Source organism: Dromiciops gliroides, chromosome 5 (genome assembly GCF_019393635.1).
Source record: "Dromiciops gliroides isolate mDroGli1 chromosome 5, mDroGli1.pri, whole genome shotgun sequence".
Lineage (NCBI taxonomy): Eukaryota > Metazoa > Chordata > Mammalia > Microbiotheria > Microbiotheriidae > Dromiciops > Dromiciops gliroides.
In genome coordinates, this window is record NC_057865.1 from 166,006,148 (window position 1) to 166,023,106 (window position 16,959).

At 41.8% G+C, this 16,959-nt stretch overlaps 2 protein-coding genes across 3 annotated transcripts in view; both read right to left on the reverse strand.

Annotated features, from left to right (window-relative positions):
* Window positions 1-1,759, reverse strand: part of SEC61A2 (SEC61 translocon subunit alpha 2) — a 45,772-nt gene extending 44,013 nt beyond the window's left edge. The window contains exon 1 of the mRNA XM_043968861.1: window positions 1,611-1,759. Within this exon, the coding sequence (XP_043824796.1) occupies window positions 1,611-1,617 (7 nt within the window). The 5' untranslated portion in view covers window positions 1,618-1,759. The remainder of the gene's footprint in view (window positions 1-1,610) is intronic.
* Window positions 1,760-5,139: 3,380 nt separating this feature from the next.
* Window positions 5,140-16,959, reverse strand: part of DHTKD1 (dehydrogenase E1 and transketolase domain containing 1) — a 77,513-nt gene continuing 65,693 nt past the window's right edge. For both annotated transcript variants that reach the window (XM_043965983.1, XM_043965984.1), the window contains 3 exons: window positions 14,324-14,493; window positions 9,071-9,156; window positions 5,140-7,536 (listed from right to left, as the gene is read on the reverse strand). In XM_043965983.1, coding sequence (XP_043821918.1) covers window positions 7,435-7,536; window positions 9,071-9,156; window positions 14,324-14,493 — 358 coding nt within the window. In that variant the 3' untranslated portion in view covers window positions 5,140-7,434. The remainder of the gene's footprint in view (window positions 7,537-9,070; window positions 9,157-14,323; window positions 14,494-16,959) is intronic.

The following is a 16,959-nucleotide window of genomic DNA, read 5'->3' on the forward strand; positions in this document are numbered from 1 at the left end:
CTTAATGTATTGGGGGGGGGAGGGGAGAAGGTACTATATGGAAATTAACATAATGTAGAAGTTACCAACAAAATTTTAATTAAAAAAACAGATTTAAGAATTCATCTGTATAATTTACTAGATGAACTGACATTCTATGGGCTTTAAAATTGGGGAGTACTAGAATATCCTTTTCTCTATATATTTTTAAGTGAGACTAATATCTGAGGATAACTGAAGCAAAAATTTTGTAAGAATGCTTAAATCAAAGAGGAGGAACTCTCAAACTCTATTACAGTTTGCAATTCTAAAATGTACAGAGATATGTGAAGCTTTAAGTAATAACTATAATTCCCTCTCTATGCTTTGGAATCTGTATTCTCTTAACACATTCCATAGCTTATTTTGTACTTGACATAAAATCATATTCTGTAGTTAAGTTAGTGAGAAATTAAATAAGACTGGTCAGTAGTTTTTCATGCAATTTTCCAAGCCCAGTCTTCAAATTTTATAGCACTTAACTCATTGGTGGAAGAACTTAAGTTCTCAGAGGAGGAAATGGTTGTTACCTAGGTATCATTTTGACTAGTATGTAAATGTGAACCATCCTAAATCTTTAGTGCTCCTTCACATAGGGGCAAAAAATGATAATCTGTTCAGGAAATCGCCATATGCCCATACTTTTTCCTTTTCACATAGCCAGATTACTTAGCATTTAACTCTGTAAGGCATAAATGTAAATTCTCTCTGTTGTCACGTATATTTATAAGAATGTGTTTATTCCATCTTCCTTACATGGGTTACTTTGTAACTTATATGGAAAATCTAGTAAAGTTTGCCAGTAGAAGCGCCATTTAATCATTCGTGTCAAATATTTAGTGTTTACTGTAGTCTTGATTCTGTGGGAAGTAAAAAGGTATATAAACATAGGACCTGACCTCAAGGAACTTATTAAACACTATGGCAACACTAAGTAAATACTGTGGCTTTAGAAATAACTTCGTTATGCCTCCTTCCCCAATCTGATTTCAGTCGCCAAGGCAAATGACTTGGGGAGCTTTCCACCCCCAAAAGTACCGACTGATATATACCTGCTGCTAAGTAGCAGCAAGAAATGGTCACAGAGTTAAGTTTTCCCTTTCCTTCCTACCTGAACCCCAGCCGGGGTCCTGAACCCAACCCTCGGAACACCTAGCCCACAACGCCCCCTTCCCATGTCAGTGCCATGGGGCCTTCCCCCGGCCAGCGGCTGCCATCGTGCCCTCCAGCCCGAGGTCATCGCCGCCCCTCCGTGCTTCCCAAGTCGGCCCCTCCGGGCCTGGGACGCTCGGCTGCCGTCCACGGACCGGTTCCCCTTCCAGCCTCCTGCCACCCGCCGCCCCAGTCCTCTGAGGGAGTGGGGACCGCCGAGGCCCTGGAGCGGCATCCTGCTCCGCCGGCACCGCCCGCCACGCCTCCCCGGTTCGTCCCGGCCGGCCGGTACCGCAAGCCCAGGAGAACCCGGCGGCGGGCGTGGAGCCGGGGTCGGCCGGCCGTGCCCCCTCGGGTGCAGGACCCTTCACGCCGGGCCTGGCCACCTCCGAGCCGCGGACTCCGCCGCAGGGAGGCACTCCCGAGGGGCCCATACTCACTGCCCATGGCGGCGGCTGGGAGCACCCGGCGGAGACGAGCGGCCTCCCGGCCCTGCCTTCCTCCTCCGCCGGTCCCGCTGCTTCGGCCTCAGATCCTGACTCGCTCCGACCGGCCGAGACCCGCACCGACTCCACCCACTCGCCGCTCCCCCCCGCAGCCGATAGGCCAGGATTCGTCACATGACGGGCCCCGCCTCCCCGCCCCCGGACCCGCCCATTTTTAAAGGGGCAGCCTGGGATTGATTCCGGGGGTCGCTGCTGCCGCCACCAGCACCAGTGCAGCTACTGCTGTTGTCGTCTCTCTGATTGCCATGGTCACCGTCAGTAATTAGAAGAGTTTTCGGACCAACTCTCATGTCGGCCCTCTCCACCACCCCCACTTCATCTCCAGATCAGATATCTTCCCCTGCCAAATGGGAGCAGCGCACGCCCAGCTCTTCTTTATTTGCTCTTAAAATGCCGCAGCCTCCGTGGTAGATGAGTCGCAGATGACCTGAGCTTGCTTATTGACATCGTTCTGGTCGGGCACCTGTGGGACGCCTGGACCCAGAAAGGACCTGAACCCCCCCCCCCACCTTCTGCCTCCCAGCGGAGGGGTCAGAGGTTAAGTACTGGCTTTTGGGGTTTTTTTCTAGGGTTTGATTACGTTTGGAAAGTTCTCATTTTCTAACGGAGAAAAAAAAGAAAAAAGAAAAGAAAGCCCCGAGGGGGTCGGAATCAGAATTTAACCTTGCAAAGGGACTTCTGTATCCACCTATGGAAACTAAAAAAATGGCTGCATCCCTTGCTGATCCTCTTCCTCCTCATCCCGGCATTGACCCAGGGGGCCATCAGGCAGGACCCGTTCCAGGGGATGGGGGCACATAGAGCTTTTCGTGATAAAAGGGGCAGGGTGTTGGCCAAGTCATCCTTTTATAAATGTTTTGCCTCTCCATTTGTTGTAAATCTCCTTGAGCTGTCCTTTTTGGGGGTGAGGGGGTGGAGGGGAGGATCTTATCCTACAAACCCCTTGCATGGGAGTGATGTCCTCCTACTGACTCACCATTACTGTAAGGCAACAGGCGCGTATGAAGTGCTTACCATTATCCAGGTACTGTGCTAAGCAAGAGCTGGAGCTACAAAAGGGGGCAAAAGGCAGTCTTTGTTACCAAGGAGCCCATAATCTAATTGGCGGGGAGATACCATAGGTGCAAACAACTATGGACAACAAACATGATATAGACGGGAGAAACTGATCATCTCGGGCACTAGAATTGAGTGGGGCTGGGGGAGGCTTCTTGCAGAAGGTGGATTTTAGCTGACACTTGAACGAAGCCGAGAAGAGAGGAGGGAGAGAATTCCAATATGGGGGACGGCCAGTGAAAATGCCTACAGTAGGGTGATAATGTTACCTGGGCGAGGTGGCTAGTGTCACTGGATTGAATAGTATGTATGTGTGTGTTGGGGGAGAGGGGATGAGGTGGGTAAGGTATAAGAAGCCTAGAAAAGTGAAGAAGGTCAGGTTATGAAAGACTTTGAAATTCAAACAGAGGATTTTATATTTGGTCCTGAAAGTAATAGCTAGCCACTGGAGTTTATTAATAGGAGGATGACATAGTCAGACCTGGGCCCAATTTTTCCCTATCAGGATTTTGCCCCTTGCTGCAGTTTAACACTATAAGCCACTACTAGCTATGTGATCCTTCTCTTCATGTTTAGTTCTGACTTACCCCTTAAAACCTATCCCAACTACCACTTCCTTCAGGAAGCTTCTGGACCACACTTTGAACCTCAAAGAGTGTTTTACTGCCACCACTCTATTGTACTTATCATGTATTTTTTTTTTTGTATCATAATGGTGTATCACATTCCTCTATCCATTAGGACTTTGTCCTATCAAAATTTTATTGTTAATAATAATAGCTCACATTTACACAGGGATTTAAGGTTTGCAAAGTACTTTGCATATATGATCTCATTTCATCCTCCTAACAACTCTGTGAGATAGGTGCAATTATCTTCATGAGGAAACTGAGGAGTCAGAAAAGTTAAGTGATTTGTCCAGGGTCAAATGCCTAGTCATTTATCTGAGGCTGAATTTATATCTAGGTCTTCCTGATTCTGCAGGGCTGTGCACCCAAAGAAGCACTTTTGTGTGTGTGGAATTAATCAGACACAGAATAAGGCCACAGCTCCAGGATTCTATGAAGTGCATACTCTTCATTCTTCACTAGTGACCCCAACCTGAACCTTGTTACTCATTCATATGAGAGAGGAGAATACACTGAAAAACAAAAAACAAAAAACCAGCCTAGAGAAATGCAAGGGTGATCAAGAAATATCATATACTTTTTCCTGAATCATACTCTCAATACCTTGGGAAAGGGGCCTAGGCTCAAAGCTGTAGACCTGTAGGTTACCCTCAACTTGGTTTAGCCTGCCTACTGAGACAGTTTTTCTGGGGTGTTGTGATGTGCATGCTATAGCTTCTTGGAGCCACAGGTGAGAGGTGAGAGGTGGACACCAAAAGGAGATGAGAAGCCCTGAAAAGGGTTTGTCCCAGCCCTCACCCCAGAAGTGTTAGTCCTCCCAAATATCCCATACACCTTAGATCTAAACATTTCCTCCAAGTAAAACAGGCACTCTACCATTATTCCCTCATTATATTTAAGAATACTAAATACAATCCTTGGAACAGAGTAAATGTTTAATGAAAATACTAGCTGATTTCTTGAAATAGCTTTACAAAGCTACTAAGATCCCCAGCTAGATCTCTACTTAACCATGCCTCTGAAAGCTATTTATTTGAAGTATTCCATCCTTGAAAAGGGAATTACAAGAACTTTAAATTTCCAATTGATACAAATACTGAAAATATTTATAGGAATGGGATAAAAACCCAAAATGATGTTATTGTCAATAGCAGAAACACAGGTTTAAAAGGCTTAATTTGTTATCAAATGCAAAGTACCTTGAAAAAGAAGGTGCTTTTGCATAATTGAGGGCTATATTGGGGAGCAAAGAGAAGACAGAAAAGCAGGTAAGCTATGATACATATTGGTGGTTCCTTACATTAAGAAAACTGGATTTGTGAAATGCCACTCAGAAGGCAAATAGCTTAGGGAATAATTAGGGAGTGATTGTGCACGTTATTTTAAAAATTCTTTAAAGTCCTTACAAAAGTATTCATGATGTTATCCACCTCCAGAGAAAGAACTGATGGATTCTGAATGCAGATCTGAATGCATCCTTTTAAAACTTTATTTTTCTTGGGTTTTTTTTTTTGAGGGGGTCTGTGTTTTCTTTTTCAACATGGCTAATGTGGAAATGTTTTGCACGACTGCAAATGTATAATCTATATCAAGTTGCCTGCCTTTCTCAAGGAAGGAGTACAGTGAAAGAATTTAAAACTAAAAATTAAAAAAAAACCCCAAATGCTAAAAATTGTTTTTACATGTAATTGGAAAAAATAATAAACTGTAATGAGCCTATAAAAAGTATTCATGAGGAATCCTTGTTGTGACAAATAATTGAAAACAATGTCAACATCTTAAGTAAAAGATATAATTTTATTCAGACCTAATAAGCATTTTCACAGTTGTGAACTCAGACTTTATTTCATTCACTGAACATAATGGTTTTGGTAAACAGCTTTGCATGATGAAATTTTGCAATTCAAACAGTTCTTTATGTTTTCCCCCAAACCCCAAGAGTCTAGCTGTAACCAATTTTTATGCTTTTGGGGGCAATTTGAATTTTCTTTCAACACATACATGGATACAATTGGGAATGGGTAAGATCAATTATTTTAAGCATTTTAGAATTATTTTAAAATTCTTCCCGTGTCTAAGAGGAAAGTGAAATAAATGCTTAATTAACAAGAAACATTTTATTTGAAACTCTTTGGACATTTCTTTCTTACATGGACATTCAAAGTATAATTGGAAGTGAGCAAGGTTAAGATGACAAAAAAATTGAGTTTTTATGTTTCATCATTGAAGCTATAGAGGAGTGAAATGAAGAGGAGCTGATTAATTTGTAAAATTAAAAGTTGGGAAAGCTGCTTAAGAAGGTGGCTTAATTTGGTCATGTTTATAGTTTAAATAAGCATTCCCTTTTGCTCAAAAAACTGCAGAGGTTTGAAAAGATTAGATTGTGTTACAGCTTTAATTTTCTCCAGTTAAAATTGGAACTCGGTAATAACAAGTCTCACCTTACACTGACCTTTGAAATTTTAGCAATTTATGACTGGCACAGTTATGTCTTTACTCAGAGCAGGAATATTAAGGAATAAATGAATAAAAGGAAAATTAATACTACTACTATACATAATACTTTGGATCAATACACACACCTATTGCTACTGTATGTTGCAAATAACAGTGATAAACCTGTTCTCAAAGCAGGAGAAGCTGATAAACATAACCCACCTCTACCAATTATATGCACAAAAAAAAAAAGTGTAGATGGGTTCTTTCCAGCAGTGAAGGTGCAAGTACTGAAGAGCATCGGGTTTCCAACTGGTTCAGCTGCACAGGACTGAACCTACTTAGTTAAGCCTCTAGTACAAGGTATCATTTCAGAATTCTTCAGTGAGGACAGTGACTTCTAAGAGTCCCTGAGAATCTTGGATCAGGAAATTTCCTCTGTCAAATAAGATAGTACTTCTTATACACCTCCAAATAGCCACCATTCCCTCATAAATGGCTCCTACAGGTAACAGCCAGAGCATTGAAATCCTCTTAGCACTTCTCCAAAGGTTATAGTCACTGTTTCTAAAAGCAATTTGAAAGAGAAAGGATGCTCTGATAAGAGGCTACAGGTCATTTTCAGTGAAGCACCAAATCGCACCTATCTGAAAATCAGTATTATTGTAGCTTACCGATCACAAATCCTTTAATTAAAAAGGGTCATTATAACTGGCCAAGTAAAGTGCCCCAATCTTTAAAAGCATAAATTAGGAGCATTCTAGGCTTTGCTGAAGCACTTGATGCAACATTTTTAAAGATAGTTTTAACAGAGAGCACCCCAGATTCCAATATATACTGAAATCCAAAGCTACTGGTAGTCAGAAGAATTGTGGGAAGGTAGAAAGGCAAAAAAGCAATGAAACTAAGCTAGGTTTACAATAACAAGTGAGATGGAGAATCGAGATGATATACAACGGTGACTCAAGTATGAAAACATTTTGTTTATAAAATCTAGAAAACTGTAGAGGCAGCTTGGTGTAGAAGAAGACCAGAGTTCAAATGTTGTCTCTAAAACTGATTGGCTGTGGTCTTGATCAGGTCAGTTAACCAATATGTGAGATACTAAGGTGTCCGAACAGTCTTGGCACACTTTTAAGTGATTGAAGTTGAACAGTTTAATGTATTAAAGCTTAAAACTACACTTAGGCTTTGGAGACACCTTGTATATCTCAAGTAACCCCCCAGGACTTCTCCGTTAAGTCAAAGACCTACTCTGTTATGATCTGTATTGTTGGGGAAAGTTTCCAAACTTGAATGCGATGAAATCACAGATCTTTTGCACATTCATACCCAGAAAATGAGGATAAAAGAAGTTTGGGAGACAATCAGGGGAAAAGGCCTCAGGATTCCCTACCTTGCTTCAAGAGTATAGCCCTGGCCAAAATAGATTAGCTACTGTAAACAAATTAAGGATTCAGGAAAAGTTCACATGCAAGCCTCTCCATCCCGTTTTCTCTGTTGACAATCATCTGCCTTTGTAAGGTCCCACTTCTAAGATAACAACAGGCTGGGAAGCTTGAGCTTGAATTAGGAATAGAGGCCCCTCTTTTTAAGGCAGTTTCTGAAAGGAAGGAGCATTTCTTCAGAGAAAGGCCTCAAGCAAAGGTCTTGGTGAGTATCTCTTCCTGCTGCTGCAGGTGTATGGTTCCAATTCCTACAGCTGGTACTGGTAAAGGAGGTCTGCTCACCAGACGAAGCTGTGATTAGAGTGGGGGAGAAAAAGCATGTTTTAGATTAGTTTAGATCAATGTCACTATTAATGCTAGCACAGAGGGAAGGCTAGAAGGGACCTCAGGCACCACCTATGTCCAGCCCCTTCATTCTACAGATGAGAAAACTGAAGTCTGAAGAGGATAAATGACTTATCCAGAACTACCCAAGTGAAAGGGGTGAGAGGCAGGATTTGAACCCAAGTCCTCTGACTCCAAAGCCAAGTTTCTCACTCGTACTCACTTGTTTATCCTTAAAGTTTATTCATTCATTCAAATTATATAATAATTATAATCACAGATAGCATTCATGTGGTGTTGACTATGTACCTGGCACTGTGCTAAGTACTTCATGACTATTATCTTTTCTGGTCCTCACAACAACACTGAGAGTTAGGTGCTATTAATAATCCTCATTTTACAAATGAGAAGCCTGAGACAAATAGAAGTGACTTGCCCAAGTTCACCCACTGTTCACCCAAGTTCACTAATAACTGTCCAAGTCTGGATTTGAACTCAGGTTTTCCTGACTCCAAGCCTAGCACTCCAATTAACCACCTAGCTACAGCATGTGCATATATATGTGTGTATGTGTCTGTATATGTAAATACATACATATGTACAAATAGATACACATATATACATATATATGTATGTATTAATACCTGAGTTCAAATCTAGCCTCATATATACACTGTGTGTATGTGTGTGTGTAAATGCTTCTCCTTGAATTTCACATCAGGCTTAAAAACGTATTAATTGTACTAACCAAGCTAGAAACCCTTTAACAATTTAGTAGTCAGAACAGAATGAAAAACATCATTTTAAAATTTCTAATTTTACTCATGGAATATTTCTATCAGGGACAGTTTGGCCTTGGACATGTACCAGTCTTAAAGACAGCCCTGGAGGAGTAAATGTTGTTGGTTTCCCAATTCCTTTTCTGTTAAAACTCTATAGAAGTTAAGCACAGTCATTCAGGTTACCAGATCACGTTGCTCCCATAGTGCTCAGGAACCCTATTTCTGGGTCAAGAAATCCTGGGCAATCAAATAATAGAGGCAGTAGAGAGAGAAGGTTTTGGGGACACGTTGCTGATACACACACATATATAGCTTGATAAATAACTCTGTAGTCCTCTATTTTGAAAGAATGATGAGTTTGTGTGAATTTTTTTTTTTTGGAGGATCAGTACTGTGATTTTGTTGGCATAAGGAATTTCTAGGGAAGAAACTCCCAATACCAACACAAGGCCGGTCCCTATTCTGCAACTTCAGAGAGTTGCCTGCAGAACTGAAAGATTAAGTATTTTGTCTAGGGCCACACACAGCCAGGATGTATCTGGGGTAGGAGTTAAAGTCAGGTCTTTCTGGCTTCAAGATCAACTACCTTTAATGCCAGTTTGCTTTTTGGAATGTGTGAATACGTACATTAAGAAAGTTTAAATGGCAAGTGAGATTAAATTTCTTTCTAGATACTCCAGAAAAGCAAAGCAAAATAAAACAAAATTCAAAAGCCTTACCTTGCAGGCCAGCTGTTTTTCAAATCTCGGGGAGATAAAAAACCATGGACCCATATTCTGTGGTTCTTCTTGACTCCAAATGAAATCTGTAGGGAAAGGAGCTTCCCATCAATTCACCATATACACAAACAGGTATCCTTTTCAAAAATGATACGGTGAAGCTTGCCCTGAACAGTTAACTCTGGTTCTTTTGTGTTGCACCACAGAAAAATCTCACTTAGCTGGAGCTGCCAAGCTGTTTCTTTATTTCTTTCTTTTCTTTCTTTCTTTCTTTCTTTCTTTCTTTCTTTCTTTCTTTCTTTCTTTCTTTCTTTCTTTCTTTCTTTCTTTATGTGGGGCAGTGAGGGCTAAGTGACTGTGCCCAAGTCACAGCTAGTAAGTGTCAAGCATCTGAGTCTGGATTTAAATTCAGGTCCTCCTGAATCCACTGCACCACCTAGCTGCCCCCTACCAAGCTCTTTCTTGACAGACAAGTTGCTTGGGTAGCTGAGTATTCATTTAATCATGAGCACTTATTTTAATCATTTAACATTTAATCAATTATTTTAATCATCTTTTTAAAAATATTAAACATTAGGGCAGCTAGGTGGCGCAGTGGATAGAGCACCGGCCCTGGATTCAGGAGTACCTAAGTTCAAATCCGGCCTCAGACACTTAACACTTTCTAGCTGTGTGACCCTGGGCAAGTCACTTAACCCCAATTGCCTCACTAAAAAAAAAAAAATTAAACATTTTTATTTGAAGTTTTGAGTTCCAAATTCTATCCCTCCTTCCCTCTTCCCCCTCCCTGAGGTGGAAAGCAATCAGATGTAGATTATACATGTGCAATTATGTAAAACATTACCATATTAGTCATTTTGTATAAGAAAACTTGAATAAAAGAAAAAAATGAAAGAAAGTGAAAAATAGCATGCTTTAGACTGTGTTCAATCAATATCAGTTCTTTCTTCGGAGGTGGATAGAATGCTTCATCAATAATTCTTTGGGATTGTCTTGGGTCACTGAAGTATATACCTTCTTAAAGAAGAGTGGATTGGACATCACTTGGTCATGTTTTCTTGACACAGTCACCATTTCAAACATCACTGAAAACAATGATGCCCTCAGGGGCTATGATGGGCTACTGGAATTTCTCTTAAATGTTCTCACATTTTCAGGTCCTGAAGAGTTAGTTTAGTGGCTTACTTGCCCAACAAGGTCCCAGAGGCAGGCAGTAAAAGGGACAGGGTGTTAATGAGCATCGATCAACTGTTGCCAAAGTCAGTGTTCTTTTCATTATAACAAAGCTTTTTACTGTGGTTTTTTTTTTTTTCTCTTTACTAGCTCTCCACCTGTAAGATATAATTTCTCACTGCTGCTTGAAGCAGCGATATGCGCTCTTGTAATCAGGAGTGGGACCTAGACACTGGGTACTGCAACTAATCAGGACTGTATAGAAGAGCATTTGAGTGAGGGATCAAGGGGTCGTCTGATAAGTAAAGTTCATGAGCTTTATGACATCTGTTGTGGCTGTTCATGGGCCTTTAAAAAAAAACGACTATTTTTTTCTTGGTTGTGTTCAATTCCATTCAGTTCATTCATTAACCATGTGGTATGGGGAAGAGACAAAACGCCCCCCTACACTATCTGCCCCTATGGAGCTACGTTCTATTGGAGCTTACAATAAGTAAACCAGTAAATAGATGAAAGTGAGAATCTTGGGGGGTTAGAGAGAAGGTTTGAGTGAGTCAAGAAAAGTTTCCTGAAGGAGCTGATTCCTCAGGAGAACCTTGAAGAAAGCTAAGGATATAAGAGGCAGAAAAAGGAAGGATGCATTTTAGTTATGGTGGGTAGCCCGTGAAAACATAAGAAGCAGGAGGAGGAATGCCAAGTCAAGGAACAGCAAAAGGCCAGTTGAGCCAGAGCACACAATGTTTGTAGGTGAATGCTGGGAAATAAGTTTGTAAAGTTAAGTTGCAACCAAATTAATTTTTTTTGGTGAGGCAACTGGGGTTAAGTGACTTGCCCACGGTCACACAGCTAGTAAGTGTCAAGGGTCTGAGGCCGGATTTGAACTCAAATCCTCCTGAAATCCAGGGCTGGGGCTCTATCCATTGCACCACCTAGCTGCCCCTGCAACCAAATTCTGCAGAGCTTTAAAGGCCAAGGTGAGGAATTTTATTATAGAGGCAAGAGGAAACAATTGAAGATGCTAGAGCAGAGGATTGACGTGTTTGGACCTGTGCTTTAGGAAGATGTCCTGGTGACTTGGTAGAGAACATTATGGAAGGTTACTTGCATATGTAAGAAAATAATAATAATAATAATTAATTAATTATTTATTTATTTTTAGTGAGGCAATTGGGGTTAAGTGACTTGCCCAGGGTCACACAGCTAGTACGTGTTAAGTGTCTGAGGCCGGATTTGAACTCAGGTACTCCTGACTCCAGGGCCGGTGCTCTATCCACTGCGCCATCTAGCTGCCCCTAGAAAATAATTATTAATAATTGATTTCTTGGGGGACTCAGAGATGAATTTCTCAGTCCTTCCCCCAATCTAGCAAGTCCAGTTCTCCTTGAGAAACTTCATCAAGGAATGGAGATAGATTTTTTTTTGTCTATAAGGGTGAAGGACTAATGGGATTAAACCACACCTACGTAACAGACTTTGCCTTGAGCAATTTGAGTGAAGGGTCTTTTGCACAGAGTTTATTTTAATGTAGACCACCTTCAAGTCTTGTCAACCAATGGAATTGAATGATGCTAACCAATTAGCTTTGATTAATGTATAATGACCTGTCCTTTATCCAAATGGATAAAAAACTTGGACAGGTGGCCATGTGAACTTCTCTTGACTTTCTGAGATCACATGGTCTCTCTCAAGCTCCTTCTCTTTGGTCTCCTTCCTTGGGAGACAGCATGGATCTTTTAGGGCTTTTCTCCTGCTTTTGCTAATTGGCCTTCTGAACCTTTCTCTACCACGTGTCCCAAGACCATGAGAAATTAGGGAGACACATGGTCAATCCTTTACTGGTATAATATTGATAAATTAATAATATGCTTACACAAAACTGGTGTCTATAGCAATTAATTTTAAACAACATCCATAGTCCAGGGTAGGGTAGTGTGAAGATGTGAAGAAGGCTTGAAGCAGGCCTATGGTAGTATGAGTGGAAAGGAGACAGATTTTGGGAGGTAAAGGAGAGGAGTCAAGGATCACTCAATCAATCAACAGCAAATTATTAAGCACTTACTATGTGTCAAGCACTGTGCTAGGTGCTAAGGATGATTCCAAGGTTGCCACCCTTGATAGCTGGAAGGATGGTTGTGCCCTTATCAGAAATAGGAATGTTTGAAAGGACTAATATGGTAATATTTTACATAATTGTACATGTATAACCCATATCTGATTGCTTACTGTCTAAGGGAGGGGGAAGGGGACAGAGGGAAGGAGGGATAAAAATTGGAGCTCAAAACTATAAATAAAAATGTCTATTATTGGGGGCAGCTAGGTGGCACAGTAGATAAAGCACCAGCCCTGGATTCGGGAGGACCTGAGTTCAAATCTGGCCTCAGACACTTGACACTTACTAGCTGTATGACCCTAGGCAAGTCACTTAACCCTCATTGCCATGCAAAAAAAAAAGTTTATTATTTAAAAAATGAAATTTTTAAGAAGACATAAAAAAGAAATGAGGGCAGGTTGAATTTTGGACATGTTAACTTTGAGGTGTCTTTGAGAAATCTGGGTGAAGATGACAATGAGGATTAATTTCAGGAATGCAATTAAAGCTAGGTATATAAATTTGGGAATCATCTCAGTAGGGATAATTGAAGCTATGGGAGTTAATGATTATCAAAGAGAGAGAAGAAGTCAAGAAGGAGGCCCACAAAAAGCTTTGAGGAGACAACCCAGGGTTAGAGAGGGACAGCACAGAAAAGGAAAATGAGCAGGAAGGTTCAGAAAGGTGGTAGAACAAGCAGGTGAGAGTAGTGTCATGAAAGCTGAGGAAGGAAAGGATCCAAGAAGAGGTGGTCAGTACTGTCAAATGCTACAGAGAGGCCATCCAGAGTACAGGACCTAGATGTCTTTTTCTAGGAAACTGACTATGCAAGGGAGAAGAGTGACAGGCTGATATTTTGGATCTACAGACAGTGTGGTGCCAGGGATAGAGGGTCAGTCTTGGAGTAAGGAAGACCGAGATTCAAGTACTGCCTATGGAGCAGACAGGCAATGTGAGCCTAGACAAGTCATTTAACGTTTTAATGCCTGGTCCAATGCTCCATGACTAAAAGTTGTAAAAGAGTTGCTGATATGTACTGACAGAGTTCCTTCATCCACAGTTCCATATACAATGACATCTCAGATCCAGACCAAAGAAGGGAGAAAAGATGTGGTTGAGGGGACAGTAGTGTCACTTTTTAAATGAACGTGTCTGTAGACAGCATGGAAGGATCCAAGAGATAAGAAAATATTGGAAGTGAAGTGAAAGGGGGGGGGGTATCAGAGGGGCAATTTCCCAGAAATGGCAAGAAAGGAAGGGATTAAAAGTGGAGAGGTTGGCCTCAGCAGAGGCTGTATGTAGCAAAGGAGCAGAGGATTCTGGACAGTGTAATGGGGCTTGGAGAAAGGCTAGGTAAAAAAGGGGGATTCATGGCAAATAGCCTCTTTTCCTCAGGAAAGTAGAAGATAAAGTTCTCTGCTCAAATGGAGTTGGGAGACGGTCTGGGAGGCCCGAAGCAAAAATCGAAGATTTGGAACAGCCGTTGCACTGTGTGTATTAGGGGCAAGGTGTCCTTGTGCTTTAATTCTACTGCCACTGTGCCACAAATACAGGAGGGTGCAGCCATAACCCAATGTGACTATTTCAAGAAGCTCAACATTGCCATCATATGGCTGGCAATTATAATTTAAGTGGCAAATTGAAAAGTACTTTCTATTACCTTGGGGATCCAGGCATCCAGGAAAGAAATACTTGTGAGGTGTCCTAGGAAGATTAATATTCATTTTATTTTTGTTTTTATTTTTTGTGAGGCAATTGGGATTAAGTGACTTGCCCAGAGTCACACAGCTAGTAATTGTTAAGTGTCTGAGGTCGGATTTGAACTCAGGTCCTCCTGAATCCAGGGCTGGTGCTCTATCCACTGCACCACCTAGCTGCCCCAATAGTCATTTTAATACAAAAATAAAGGGACATGAAGTGGCATCCAGGGCCAAGAAAGTAACTTGAAGTCAGGCAGCTCTCCATGAAAATCTGCTCCCAAGACCCTTTACCTTTGGCATTTTTGTATTTGCTCAACTCCTGCTGCAATGCTTCCAGTGGGAAAGGACAGAGTTCTTCTATGCGGATGATAGCAGAGTCCTCTTTCTTCTCCCCTAAAGTTTCTCTTTGCTTCACCAGAGCATAGAAATGTTTGCCTGAGCAGAAAACGATGTTCTTGACGCTGTTGGGTAGAAAGAGGAAAGGGGGAGGTAGAGAGTGAGTAGCATAAGAGTGAACATTGATTTCTGTAGATATGTGTGTGTGTGTGTATGTGTATATATATATATAAAATTTGCCTAAATGTTACTGGGTTTGGGGGTTTCTCCCCTTTATTTTGTGAAATGTGCTGACACAATTTGTTTTGTTTTGTTGTGGAGCAATGAGGGTTAAGTGACTTGCCCAGGGTTACACAGCTAGTATCAAGTGTCTGAGGCCGGATTTGAACTCAGGTCCTCCTGAATCCAGGGCCGGTGCTTTATCCACTGCACCACCTAGCTGCCCCCCACAATTTGTTTTGATCTGGCAGACAGTTCCCCAAAACACCAAAGAAAAACTTTCTACAAAATATATCTTCCCCCACCCCAAACAGTTGATCAATTGTTAACAGAAAGGAAGGCTGTGCCCCTTGCCTTTCACAGTTTGGTACCAATACTATTATGTAAACAGTTGCTATCTCCCTACATTGATTTGATTAATATTATTGTAGTCATTGTGTTTATTTTTGTTGTGTTTATAATTAAGAAATTCTCCCAGCAAAGTAAGATTTACTGCAGAGGAGACTCCTCTAGGATTACTCCCAACAGATCTTGTTTGTCCACAGTGGTTTGCGGATTGTCACTTGCAGGAGACTGTGAGCCCCTTGAAGGTAGATACTGTTTTTGCCTTTCTCTGCATCCCCAGCACTTAACACAGTGCCTGGCACATAATAAGTACAAAGTAAGTACTTGTTAACTGACTGACTATTGATCAAAGTATAAATAAATCACTTCCTTTTGGAGAAAGAAAATAAAGACAGTTTTAAGTATTTAGCTGAGAAAACAATGTGACAGGATTCAAATGGGCTCACTTATCCTATACCTACACTCAGCCATACTTTCTGGCCTTCATTATTTTAAACTTTCCCTCCTCTAGGCACTGATTCCAAGCTGTCTTAAAAGCACCTTATATTAGGAGACTAGGATGCTGCTGAGCTGGGAAGATCACTGTCCCTCACCTCCTACCTCCTGCATTGTGGGAGTAGTGGGAAAGGGACAGATTATGATTCCCAAGAAGGCAGAGAACTTTGGGTTTTGTAACAAGAGACCGAAGGCTGGCCTGGCGGCTGTGAAGGTTAAGTGTAGTAGAAGAGGCAGAACTTGTCTTGAGTGTGTTTCCTGCTGTGGACTTGGCAGGAGAGCAGAACAAGTGTGGGAATGTGTAGATGTTGAGAGCCCTTTGCACCAGGGTGCTAGCCTTGAATCTCTATCCCTTATATGGTCCTCATGGGTGTGTGTGTGTGTGTGTGTGTGTGCGCGCGCGCGCGCAAGCTCGCACACTTAAGTGAGCTGGGGGAAAGGCTTTTGTGGCCTGATTTCTAGTACCCTGTGTATAAAGCAGTAAGTAGTAGTAGTAGTAGTAGTAGTAGTAGTAGTAGTAGTAGTAGTAGTAGTAGTAGTAGTAGTAGTAGTAGTAGTAGTAGGCCTCCACCAGTCTCGGATGACCATGGATCAGCGCCTTGAAGAGCCACAGGCCACAGTGTGGCTGTGCAGTCCAATATGGGAGCCGCAGCTCCTGAATGACTTCTAACCAGTAACTGCCGCATCCCGTGTTGTATCTACCCCATAAGGATTAGCTAGAATATCCTATCCAGGGCACTGGCCAGGTCGGATCAATATGGAAAACAAGCTGTTGCCCATGCAGCAGGTTTTCTCTCTCTGTGACATTGGTGGATCCAAAGGAGAGGCAGAGCCAATACAGTTTGGCACCAGTGCCACCACAGGAGTTGCCAGAGGGATGTGATGTCCAACATCCATCCTGATTTTTCCTCGGGGTTAACTCCCAAAGCCTTTCCCATATATGGGTATAGCCGAAAGGCAGGGGAGGTTTAAAATCAGGGTTCCTTCCCCTAGGTGGGTTGCCTGCCAAGGCTAACGAGTCCCACCTGCCCGAGCAGTAAGTAGTAATGAAAGCTAAAATACCAGATTCTATCTAGAACAGAGTTTCTTAATTGGGGAGTTCAGATTTCAGGGGATTCAAGTACTTAGATGGAAAAAAAATTACATAGCTATTTCAATATAATTGGTTTTCTTTATTATACCTCTTTGCTTTTTTATTTTATGAATGTGAAAACATTATTTTGAGAAAGGGTCCATAGGCGTCACCAGAGGCCAAAGGGGTCTATGACACAAGAGAACTTAAAAATCTTTGATCTAGACAATTTAGTTTGTAGACACAGCTAAGTCTGACTTTCAGTTTCTATGCCTAAAAGAAAGTGGGGGCAGGTCAGCTAGGTGGCACAGTGGATAGAGCGCTGGCCCTGGAGTCATCAGGAGTACCTGAGTTCAAATCCAGCCTCAGACACTTAACACGTACTAGCTGTGTGACCCTGGGCAAGTCACTTAACCCCAATTGCCTCACTTAAAAAAAAAGCGGGGAAGGGGAGTGGGGT